The sequence below is a fragment of the Bombus affinis genome, chromosome 9, assembly GCF_024516045.1.
Source record: "Bombus affinis isolate iyBomAffi1 chromosome 9, iyBomAffi1.2, whole genome shotgun sequence".
NCBI classification, from domain to species: Eukaryota; Metazoa; Arthropoda; class Insecta; order Hymenoptera; family Apidae; genus Bombus; species Bombus affinis.
This window is the reverse complement of record NC_066352.1, coordinates 1,197,413-1,209,833: the sequence shown is the minus strand read 5'-3', so window position 1 is coordinate 1,209,833 and position 12,421 is coordinate 1,197,413. Positions and strand designations below refer to the sequence as shown.

The following is a 12,421-nucleotide window of genomic DNA, read 5'->3' as shown; positions in this document are numbered from 1 at the left end:
ACTGCGAATTCGTCGTAACCTATTGAGGAGGATAACGTGGGAGAAAGTGGCAAGAGTCTAGAGAAATTGGACACATCTATATTTGCTGATATTTATACGCGCATAATTTACAAGCATTTCAAGTATGAATAATTTTATTGAATCGAAGGATTTCACGCAAAATACATTTCGCTGTACGAGAGATATACGGGGACGATGTACAATCGAAAAGGAAAGAAAAGTGAACTTAAATACAAACTCAAAAGTTATTTCGAACTGAGGGAGAGCATCTGTACGAGTAAATTTTTCTAAATCAAGTCCGGATGATGAGCCAGCAAATGTTCTTTCAATCTGTCGCGCCTGTAAAACTTTCTCGAGCAAAAATGACACTTGTTTCTCGCTTCCTTGTTGCCACATTGCAGCTGATGTCGACGTAAACTGTACATCCAGGTATACTCTCTACCGCAAAGCGCACAAGTGAAGAGCTGTTGTGGTTGTAGTTGATGTTGTTGCTGCTGCTGCTGTTGCTGCTGCTGCTGTTGCTGTTGCTGTTGCAGCGGTTGTTTCTTGTTCGGATCGAGCACGGGACACGGATAGTAGTACGCATCGTTGTAGTTCCTTTCTTTCAGCAACAGATCGTCCATCGAACTGCTTCGATAATCGTTCAAAGTGCTCCAGACGCTCTTCGATAGAACACCTGTTGAAGTAACACATTGGTGAACAAGCAAGATTAGATCAAAGGAGGAAATACCTCGGGACAGAGGAATGGTTTCGCGAAACAGGGTTAGATAAAAGTATGCGGTCAAATTGGGCGAATTCGGGCAGATCGAGTAGGTGATCGAAGGAATCGCATTTGATTTGGTGCGATGAAAGGAACACGAGTTACGAGAATCAATCTCATTGTCAGTAACAGAAATGGTGGAAAACGGTGCCGTTCGATTATATGTACGTCAATATAATTATGTTTTAATCGTTCAGATTCGTTTATTTGTCGATACATATAAAACGTTATGGTGAGATATAAAGCGTTACGATTGAAACATTTTTTTGGTATCCGTTCCGTTGAAACAAAGTATACGGAATGTAATGGACATGATAGTATTTCCGTACATTGTGCATCTTCAGCGTACACCTCGGTTCTTTCTTATACAATTACATCCCGTTACCTTTCCCGTTACGTATCCAAAATGTTATTTACATGATAGATTAATAGCAAATCTATTTTGTATTGTAGCGGCACTCGACAGCAAACTTCCCAACGGTTTCTGTCCCGTGCCACATAAAGACTCTACCCTTCGAATAGATGATTGCCAGATGTCGATACACTCTCACCGAATATTTACAGCGAGCCTAAGGACCCGCTATAAATCTTAGGATTCATGCAGCTAAGATTCTCTAAAGGAACAAATAGTCTTTGTCTCAATAGTCCCTACACGTACCACCCACTACGGGAAATTTGCTTTTCCTCACGTACGACGCTCCTCGCTAGCAACTTTCTCTCAAGGGCAGTTGTCATCCCTTTCCAACAACCAACTCACGATTTAGCCAATTAACAGCGACGTCCATTTCCCTCACTCTCTGAACTAACACTTTTCTTAACGAATCCGATGATCCCGTATCCTTAGACACACCCAAACACAGTTTTCCTAAGGAGCATCATCGCGACACAAATTCATTCTGTTCTATCGCGAGCCGCGAGGCAAGTTGGAAGACGCCTATCTGAATTGTTCGTCCGCAGTCGTACGTAATAGCGAATCTGAATTCCTCGACATCTGTGCAATCGTCTCGACTTGAACCACCGCGTAAAGTATCGCGCCGAGCTTGAACTTGTAATCTTGAACCGATAATTGTACTGTGCTTTCGGCGCGCTAGTGTATACCACGAACACAAGCAAATAAACAGTTTTGTTAAACAATACCGAGTGATTCTTCTATACCTATCACGCTCATCACCTCAGTATAAAGAAAGATCTCATTCGACACGATTTATTTCGAGTGGAAAGAGAACCATCGAACAATTACGAAATTTTTGATCGGAATCGAATTTAAAATGAATCTAATCATAAGATACATGTATGCGTATATAAAATTCAAACTAACTATTCAAGATCAAAGATTTGCATGCCTCCCACGTGATGTAATTCACAGAAGGGAAGGATTGCCGTTCGTAGAAAAGATTCGTTTAGCGTATTGATCGCAATCGATCCGTCGCGACTACTGTGGGAATCGCGGTCGAGCAGCTACTCCCGTTCTTTGGCGAATACCGGCGAGTCACCGGTTTTCTCCACAATGTGTCGCAGTCTTCTTCGGCATCCGACGATGTGCGAATTCAAGACGAATCTGTGCTTGAATCTTCTATCGCATATCGGGCAAACTTCGCAAGGTACAACGCCGCACTCGAGTCGTTTGTGACGACTCAAAGACGTGGTGGCCTTGTAAGTTTTCCCGCACCTGTTGCAAGCGTACTTCGACCCGCTATCCTTCCCATTTTTTCGTCTTCGATTTCTGTTCGGGTTGTAAGGCATTCCCGGGTAACGTACCCACAATGGATCGCTATTGTCCTGCGGTTGTTGTATATTCTGTGATAACAGCATTGTCGCCAAAAGCCCTGAAACGAAATGATTCATTCGTTAGATGTCAAGCTTTCGCGTCCTTATCCGTTATAGTTTCGTCCTTAACGAGATGAGCAAGAAAAAATATTTTCCCTTGATTCGAGAATTAAACGAGCTTTAAGTGTGCCATGTCCCTGGGAAGTTGGATTTTTCACCACGGGTGTTCGTGGTCAGTGCAGCTTTGGATGTGTGGAGAACGATCAAATAAGACAGGGGAAGAAGGATATAATAAAGAAGAGCGGAAATGCCCTTAAAAAAGCAAGCAAAAGAATAAACGTGTTATTTAAAGTTGAGAAGGTAATACGTAAAAGAACATGGTATCTTGCATCCGTAAAAAATCTTTTTACATAATACTAATTGTAAGCAGGGGAAACGCGATCGTTATGTAGAGGAAAACATGTATTTATTTAACTGTGTAAAAACTATACAACGCCGCAGCTGTGTTGTCGCTTTTGCTTTAAGATTCCTCCGTAAAATGTCCATTAGGTCTTCTTGCCTTGCTTCAAAATTTAATCGTCGCTTTCCAGGAGTTAGCTGTCGAATTATAATACATCATACTGCACCAAGTTTTCACAGGCTTAAATTTTATGTATTCGTTTCTCCGTGTTTTCTGTTAGTACGACGAATGTAATATACAAGGCAGCATTTTATATCGTTCCGTAGTATTCCCGCTTTCTTCTACACGAAGCCAAATGATGCGTTAGCTTGAACCTATGAGTGAATTTTTTCCCACAAATTTGACAGCTTTGTCTTGGTTCGACTCCGCATTCGAGCCTTTGGTGCCTTCGGAGCGAAGTTTCCAGCTGATAACCCTTTCCACACCTGGTGCACTTGTGAATTACCGGTCGCCTCTTATATCGTAGATTTTCGATGTTCTTCACCGTCAGCCTTGGTACTGGAAAATAGAGAAAAGACGAAACGGCTGTCAGTAAGAGGAGAACGCGTTTCATTCGATATTTATACGCGAAAAAAGAAAGAGGATCGTTACACGTCCTACGAGCGTAGTTATGTATATGTTAGATTCACCGTTTAGTATGTGAATTCTAATATCGTAGAATGGAAACAAAGGCGAACGGCAGCAGTGACAAGGAGGGGCACACAAAAATTTGAATAATTTACTTACGAGAAACCGCGTTTTCTGGCGCAAGCCAAAATATTTTGTGCGTATACACGTGCAGCGTATATCTGACATTTTGCCAAATTTTCCTCTCAGGAAGAGAAGAGAGATAACACATTCGATTTCTTTCGTTTAATTGTATAATACTTACGAGGCACGGGAGAAACGCGCGAGGATTTTCGTTTCCTTGCTTCGCGAATTTCCTTCGATTACCTTACGAATTTAATGAGAAGCAACCATGTTCTATACACACAAACTACTCGTGGAACTTCATTTGCAACGCTTAACATTTATTTTATGACATAAAATTTGAATCAAGATTCGATAATAAGTAAATTTCGTAACAACACACGATCACAGTATATTAGAAGCGTGTGCTATGGTTGTTACTTCTCCGATCTGTTTGATTCGCATCAATCGTCAGTGATTAGCTAGATTCAAGCTTGTTTCGTAGGTCATATATTGAGATAATGTATGAGTCTAGCGTGTGACTGCCAACGATGTTTGTGCTTGAACTTCCGGCCGCAAATAGGACATTCAAAGGTAGGATCCTTGCCGCACTCAACTCGCAGGTGCTTCTTCAACGAGTCTCGCCACAGGTATCGCTTGCCGCACTGGAAGCACCACCACAATTTCTTCGCTGTAAAGAAAAATTCAGAAATTACTTGAACGGCCGTACATAGAAATCTTTCTGGCAGAAACGCGTCACGTTTCGCATAAAACAATTAAAAGCTATCGGTAACACAAACTGATGGCTTTCGTGTAATCTGTGATCCGTCGGTGACGAAATTTCGGCGGCCGAATAAGTGAAAAATGCGATTGCCTGTGACAATGATCGTTTCATTAACAGACAAGGAACAAAATTACAAAAAGATACGTTCTTCTCTTTGATTCGTTTTAACACAATATGCGAAAAGAGGAGTCGTACTTATAGGTATTATGCGGATTTATTATCGTCGATAGTTACTGTTGCTGCATTATTTTCCGAGAAAACCGAAGAGTCAGATAATCGTTGAGAATCGTTCGTTATAAATTAATATGATGCATGGATTTCGCGTGAGATTGCCATCGATGTTTATGCTTGAACTTCCTGCCACAAATTGGACACTTGAAAGTAGGTTCTTTGCCACATTCCACTCGGATATGATTCTTCAAGGAACCCCGCCATTGATAGCGTTTGCCACATTGAAAGCAGATCCACCCCATCTGAGAGTGAGCTGCAAAAGAAGAAGCGTAAAGCGGGTCGGTTAGTCTTCGATTTTGAAACTTTTGTCAGGAGGTAAATAAGTTCTCGGATTTTACTACTTTCCCCGTTACTTCATCGTTAGTACTAACGAGTAACAATAACGGAACGATTACACCTTAGACAATACAACATTAACACGCTGTTCTTGTTCCGTGCTCGAAATTATTCGTTGGATCGTTCGATCGAACAATTTAATGCAAAACGCTTCCTAATCGCTTATCAAACGACGAGGTCTATTCTCGATAACTTTGTGCAGAAATTAGACGTTTCATCGTTAAATTTTTAACGAGCCTTTATTCATTTTCTAACAAATTCGCTTACAATTTGCTGGAAGCCCTCAATTTCCTAAATTTTGTATAGTAATAGTAAGATTTACCGATTAATTTGTACAAAATTGATATTCTGAAATATTCCGATGAAAAATATGGAATAGATGATCAAATATTGAAAAAGAGTCAAACAGGTTAGTATCAATATGCATAACACATTGTTCATAAAAAAAAAAAAAAAAAAAAAAATGAAATAGGTCAACATCACACATGGCCCATAAAAAAAAGAAAAATTCGCGATAAGACGTGAAAATTGGACTTCATTTCCAACGTATTATCGAAATCCTTGACTATGTACATTCGAGGTAAGATGCGACTGCAATCTGTGCTTGTACTTGAATCTCCTTCCGCAAAGGACGCAGTTGAATTTCGGTTCCTTTCCGCAAAGGCGGAGATGCGTATACATGGAAGATTTTCTCGAGTAGATCTTGCCGCACACTCTGCACGGATATATAGTTTCCCGAGCGGCCAGCTCACCTGAAACACAAACGATGAGTCGTGCGTGGATGCAGAAGGCAAAGTGTTTCGCGTTTACGGACCAGACCAGACAATCCACCCTATTACATTGATTGGCCGCGATGCATACCTGATTCCATAAGATTACTTAAATTAATCGCAAGTATCGCCGATTCGTTTATTTCGCGGGAAAACACTCGAAATTTATGGGATTTATGGGATAGAGTCGGAAGAAACTTTAGTATAGTGAGCAGGCGACTGTTGCAAAAATTTACATCAACATCTATTCTTAGCGAAATATTTTGTCTCTGTTTATTGCTCAACTTCCCGTTTCTTTACGTATTGCTCTAGTTTTGGAACCAGCAGCATGTCACATAGTTTTCGTTAGCATAGTACACGTATAGCAGTGGTACATCCAGAAAATCTAGCAAAATACGAAATTTTTCGGATGCTATTAAAATATCACTTTCTACTTGTTTCTTTTTCCTCTCAGAGTCTTTCTCTCGTCAGTCTCATTTTCGCCGTGTTTAAATTATCGCGCAAAATGCGTTCGGTACTCAATATACGATATTCGATTTTAAAGCGCAGCTCGCAGCACAGGCAGATCGACGTAATTGTGGATAGACTTATGATGCTTCGCGAGATGGTGTTTGTGTTTAAATTTTCTTCCGCAGACTTTGCAAGAGAATCGTGGCTCGATACCGCATTCCATGCGCTTGTGTAAATTCAACGATTCTTTCCATTTATACGTTTTTCCACAGTTGTTACAGAGATAGCTCGAACGAAACACGAAAATCGGTAAACCTGAAATCACAAAAACATACATTTTTATTAGAACTAAGAATCGACCGCTGTTTGTTCGATGAGCACACTTATATACTTTCCATATTTTATGAAAAACTACCCTGTTAACAGCACGTTGAATGCACGTTGAATGAACAATATCTTTTATTAGTACATCCAAGGAACGTTTACACATATTTCTATACGTATACCGTATACACATATAATATGACAGAGTCATACCGCTGAAAAATTATCGTGCGACAGATAATGCCGATATCTAGTTCGTGATAATTGCGGATGCGATATAGAGCCGATCGATAAGATTCTATTACTTGAAGATTTTATATCGTTTCTTTGCTTTTTCATCGGATCACGTTGTCAGTATGGAAATGAAAGGAAAAGAAAAGAAAAACTAAGAATTGATTGATTAGTTGATTTCATTAATATCTTTTCAATCAAACGAGTTCCGATTATTCATAATGATGACGTCTCTTTAAATGTTCTTTCAGATGATGCTTATGCTTGAATCTTCTGTTGCAAAAGGTGCAGCCAAACTGCGGCTCCTTTCCACATTCCAGTCGACGATGTGTATTGAACGAATCCCTCCACATGTATGACCTGCCGCATCTGACACAGACGTGCTTCTTGAGCAATCCTAGAAATTAACACATTGAATTTGTACTACCATTTCGATCAGTCCTTCGAACGACATGCTTAACTATTTAGAGGGAACAACTAGGTATTTGATATTCTAAAGTGTATTCGCAGATCTTTCTTGATTCCGGGATAACGCTCGAAACGGTATACAGAGTTGTACGCTAGATCTTACTACACCTGCGAAACGAACGAGACATTTGCCTTTCTCTTTTCTTACAGAGAATTCCTTTTAACCGATTCTTCCCTTTACATTTTACGCCATAGATCGAAACGATATTCGTCGTGACTAATTCGCTACTCATTCGTATTACGCGTTTCTTTAAATTATTTATTGCGACCAAATTTTACATAACGTACATAAATACAATTTCATGTATAAAACATACATATTTAAACGATGGAAACACGGAGCGGAGTACAAGTTTTCTCTAAAAGAGTTACCGCTATTACGCACGATACGTGTTATCGTAGTACGAAAAGTTAAACGAGCGTAGCTACGGAACAGCTATGTTTTAACATTTTAACCGATGCATTTTCATCTCGAAATTCGACGATGCTATTGCGCGGCACCGTTGCTCGAACCGAGGTAAATATTTTTCCCGTTCGAAATAATCCAATGATGAACGTTGATCAAATGTTTCTTTAACATCCATTTGTGGCGAATTTTCGTCCCGCAAACGGGGCAAGAGTGTTGCGGGTCCTTCCCGCATTCTTCTCTTTCGTGTCTAACCAACGATTGCATCCATCTGTATTCCTTGCCGCAATTCGAACAGAAGTGTCTCCCAAGTCTCTTGTAATAGTCTGAACCGCAGTAAGCTGAAAGAACAATGCAGTTTCTGTAATTATGTAAGTTCAGGTATACGCCTATTCGAATAGCTTCTTAGCGTTTTCCTATTACGCTTATCCTTACACTCCTTTGAACGTAAAATGAAAGAAAAGCATCGCCCTAATGTGAAAATGTATCGAGCGCAATAATTCAAAACACTGAAACTTTCGATGAAATCGCTTTATTAAAATTGCGAGCTGTTTTCAATTAATCGGTCCATCACCATTTTTGCGTTAAAATAGTTGCTTGCTAAAAGCTCAAATATTATTCAGATGTAATCATTAGCAATCAGATTCCGCGTTGCTCCGTTCTTGAAACGTTCGGTCCGTGTTAATTCCAGTTGAGGCTTGGTTTTCTGTCTCGGTGTAAGTAGTTCTTGTTTCATTTGGCAGTCGCTGCATAGTCTTTTCAATCGATTACTCGTACTACAACGTTTCCATGCTATTGTAACAATCGAAAGCCTACTATACGTTTCATTTATTTTAAATCGCATATTCTCAGAGTAATCGTTCGAGTCTTATTAAACGGTGATAGACGGTGTGTTGTCTAAACAGGTGAATCTGTAACGCGTGGACCACTATACGCAATAGAAATATCTATTTACACTGTAAACGTATGAAAATACGTAAACTGACGTTAAGAAAGATACAGGTATAAACACGATGAATCGCTCTCTCGGGCCGATATTAATAAATTAGGAGATTCGTTATTAATTTTTGATAATAAACAATTGAAGGATTCGAGCTGGAATCACATTTTTGTACAATTCTTTACAACGTCAGAGATTCTATAAACGCGATTTCGAATGAATTCCACGATTCACAAATTTAAAAACTGAAATTCGGAATTTGGAATTTAGAATTTATAGCCAACTGAAGTAATATCATGAAAAAGTGTTTTTTTTTTTGTGTTTATCAGTGAGATGTATCGATGATTTGAAATCGACAGTGTCAGTCTTATAAACGTGCAAATCGATACTGTGTATGAGTTTACAGTATCGAGATACGCTAACGCAGACGATGAAACGCATTCTAATATCTTACTCTTCTTGTCAAGTTCGGAATGTTTAAAAAAGCTATCGGAAAAACGTTTTCCGTTATAAAAATGTTTTCTTTTCTTTTTTACCGAAAGGGAGAACATTGCCGTCCGAAATGTTCCGATCGTTTTGCAAAGGGACACAGGAGCTCGAGATTCTCGACGTTCATAGTTTCGGAGAGGTTTCCCGATTCTAATCATCTCACTCTGCTTTGTGAACGTTATTTTCGTGACGTAACAAGTAATCTCTGCGTTTGAATTTTCTGCCGCAGAGGGTACACTTGTGCCTAGGTAACTTTCCGCAGCCTTCTCGAAGATGTCTGGTCAAGGAGTCCGTCCATGTGTAACGTTTCCCACACTTGTAACAGGTAAACGGAGTGTCGTAGTTGACACGATTATGGTCCCTCTTCGAGTCTGAAACAGATCAGAAAGAGAACGAGAGATTAACGAGATTAACGGAGTTTCGTTGGCCGTTCAGTATCCTTTATCTCGCGCGCGAGTCGTCTATTTTATTTCACGTTGAAAGTCGTGTCTCGTTGCAAGAAGCAACGGTATTCCAACGATACGTTCGCCACGAAATAGGTCATGCTTATCATTCGTCGGCAATCTTCGAGGCGCATTAAGGACCGCGTTAAGAAGCAAACCTGAAGGAGGGATCAAGAAGGAAGCGAACAAAAAAAAATATTGTATGTACGTACACTCTTCTTTATTGCTCTTCCAGCTCGTGTTACGTATAGATACTACCTGAAAAATAACTGAATAATTTCGGTAAATGACGCAAAATTTCTGCGTGTATTAATAACATTAACAACGTTCAAAGGTTATCGACGTTAACGAAAAAAAATTAATCGTAGAACGGTTCTTTCGATATCCGATTCGCTTCCTGAAGGACTTTTATCACGGAATTTTCTACCACACACCGAGTACGTTTATTTCGCTTCCACGCCGTACTCGCAGTTTTTACACTTTTTACTCTTCGATGCTTGCCGCATTTTTCTCCTAAGTGTCGATGATACGAAGTCTTCCGAGAATAGGTTCTACCGCATATGCTGCATCGGTAGAGAGTGTTGTTCGTCATACCGGCATGCCCTACAGCCGCCACCCAGCCTGAAATCGTAGTTTCAGCCGTTAGATACGTCAACGTTTCCCTCGTATTACCATCTACCACCTTACTACCTTCAAACTCTCCTGTATCTCGACTTGGCTTCGAATATATGTGTACATATATCTACGCTTTTAATGTTTCCCTCATTGACCGCGATTTTGATCGTTTTAACACGTCGTTAAACTAAAACAGCGGAAAAATGGTGTCTTGCCATGTGTTCCGTCGTTTCATCGACTCGAGAAGCAAAGTGAATGTAATCGAAGTTGAAGCAACAAGCAGTTACCGGCAAATAAACGGCGATCGTTAAAGTTAAAAGCGATTAAAAGTAGTTGGCGATGCATGGAAAATTGTCTGTATTCTACGGTGCGTGAAGAGTTAAAATAGTCTCGGTTAAACGTCGAATACAGAAAATACTGTGCGAGGTCAGTATACACTGTACACATACATAGAGAGTTACTTTCTTTCGTTATCAGCAAAAACATCGGAAACGACAAGTAAAAATATAACTTAGCGCCACATTCGGATTATAAAGTATCGTTACTCGATTATACTTGAGCTCGGAGAATTCGAAAACGATCGGGTCACATGATGCATCGATGGACTGTCCAGATGTGTCGCTGAAAATTCGAACGTTGCTTAAACGCTTTTGGACAATAACGGCACAAGTATTGCGGCATTTTGCCACACTCCTCTCGCAAGTGACGATTCAGCGTGCTTTTGTTCGTGTAGGACCTGTTGCACTTGAAACAGGGGTACGGCTTCTGGAAATCATCCCGAGCAACGTTTCCCGGAAATCTCGCCTGACCTGAAATCAAAATCCAGAGCTGATCAATCAGATATAGAGAGCGTTTCTCGCGATTTAATAAAAGCTGTAACATCTTCGATGGTGGTTTAATCGATCTCAAATACGTTCCGATCACGAGCCCGTAACCATAGGAAATCTGATGGAAATATTTCAAAACCGGTTGCATTCTCTAATGCCGCAAAGAAATTGAAAACGAAGAAACTGAAATAGTCTCTTTCTTCTTTTGTCATCTTTGTTTTCGTGGAAACAGATACGAAAAAGTAAATGATAATAAACGCGATTGCTCTAGAACCACTTGGCAATAAAAAGAAAAAGTCAGCAATTTGCACGACTGTCGATCTTCCGTGAAGATTCTTGCTCTTCCTTTTGTCTTCCATTGGTCTTCCATTGGTCTTCCAGTCGGCGAAAACACTCAAGTAGTTCGAACGCAAGAATATCTGAACGGCTACGGACGAATTCGAAAGATCTGAGACATGGTTTTCCCTTGGAATTACAGTTTTATTTTCGCGTACTTCGATAATCATAATAAAATTATAATAAACTACAATAACACTTTGAGAAACTAGTTTATATATAACCAAGGCCTCAGCAAGCATCGTTTCCACGATTTTCGTTCATATATTGTACATCAATTATTCAACATATCACAGAACATTTCTCGTAGAATGAAATTTTTTTAAATCAATCGAACTTTCTTCAGAGCCGGTCGACAGTGTCGCACATCGTACGGCTGTTGTTTCGTATTTTCCAGAAAATCGAATTTTTTTCATATCTTCTTCTACTTTCGTCGAAAAAAATAGTATTATTAAAACAAAAGAAAGTGCCGCGGATAAAAAAAATATTTCAAACGAAAACGAATATCTTGCATGTGTCAAGCTTAATCTGTTTCTGCTATTTAATTATGCATCGATCATTGATAGAAGGGTAGTGTAGCGAGTTACATAAAGAAACAAGAAATGTTGCGTGAAACTATACATGTAAGAAAGAAGAAAGATAGTGCGAAAGATCGTGTGAAATTCGATTTTCTTCGGGACAAGTTCGAAGAAACCGACGACGAGGAAGGATGGGTAAGTTCGGTCGATGATGATCTCTTCATGGGTGCATCGACCTTTTACGATCCTAGCAGGAAAATACGGCCGTGAATCGTCGAATTGTGTCGTTGAAAGTTAGCTTTTTGCTTGAATCCTTTCTCGCAGATACTGCAGATGTACTGAGGCGGCTTACCGCATTCGTCGTGGAGATGACGTTTTAGGCTGCTTTTGTTCTTATACAATCTACCGCACTTGTGGCAAGAAAACGGTTTCGGCAAGAAATCTTGACCCCGCAGTGACGGATATCTGTTCCTTGAGCAACTACCTGTAATTTAGAGGTCAAAAGAGCTTCGATTATTCGAACTAATCTCGTTTGAGCTAAATTAAAAACGCGTTCCTTCAAAATTCTCTTTCGTTCTTTTCATCTCACTTTTCGCT

The 12,421-nt window shown here is 39.9% G+C and overlaps 1 protein-coding gene and 2 long non-coding RNA genes across 5 annotated transcripts; all 3 read right to left on the bottom strand.

The window, feature by feature from the left end:
- Window positions 1–56: 56 nt before the first annotated feature.
- Window positions 57–2,227, bottom strand: LOC126919973 (longitudinals lacking protein, isoforms F/I/K/T-like). Its single transcript, XM_050729763.1, has 2 exons — window positions 2,079–2,227; window positions 57–676 (listed from the first exon to the last, which is right to left on the bottom strand). Exon 2 carries the CDS (start codon window positions 621–623, stop codon window positions 288–290), a length of 336 nt encoding a protein of 111 aa, XP_050585720.1. The 5' UTR covers window positions 624–676; window positions 2,079–2,227; the 3' UTR covers window positions 57–287.
- A 1,749-nt stretch (window positions 2,228–3,976) lies between these two features.
- Window positions 3,977–4,851, bottom strand: LOC126919980 (uncharacterized). Its single transcript, XR_007711852.1, has 2 exons — window positions 4,675–4,851; window positions 3,977–4,347 (listed from the first exon to the last, which is right to left on the bottom strand). It is a non-coding gene; the product is annotated as an uncharacterized LOC126919980 (long non-coding RNA).
- A 2,637-nt stretch (window positions 4,852–7,488) lies between these two features.
- On the bottom strand, window positions 7,489–12,055 carry LOC126919975 (uncharacterized). Of its 3 annotated transcripts, none has more exons than XR_007711846.1 (3): window positions 9,741–12,055; window positions 9,133–9,456; window positions 7,489–7,997 (listed from the first exon to the last, which is right to left on the bottom strand). It is a non-coding gene; the product is annotated as an uncharacterized LOC126919975 (long non-coding RNA). The 3 variants fall into 3 exon arrangements; XR_007711847.1 differs by lacking the exon at window positions 7,489–7,997 and having other exon boundaries at window positions 8,173–9,456; window positions 9,741–10,149; window positions 10,219–12,055; XR_007711845.1 differs by lacking the exon at window positions 7,489–7,997 and having other exon boundaries at window positions 8,173–9,456.
- Window positions 12,056–12,421: the final 366 nt, after the last annotated feature.

Coding starts and splice junctions, on each gene's coding strand:
- LOC126919973 (XM_050729763.1), bottom strand. CDS start 623: ATGGACGATCTGTTGCTGAAAGAAAGGAACTACAACGATGCGTACTAC.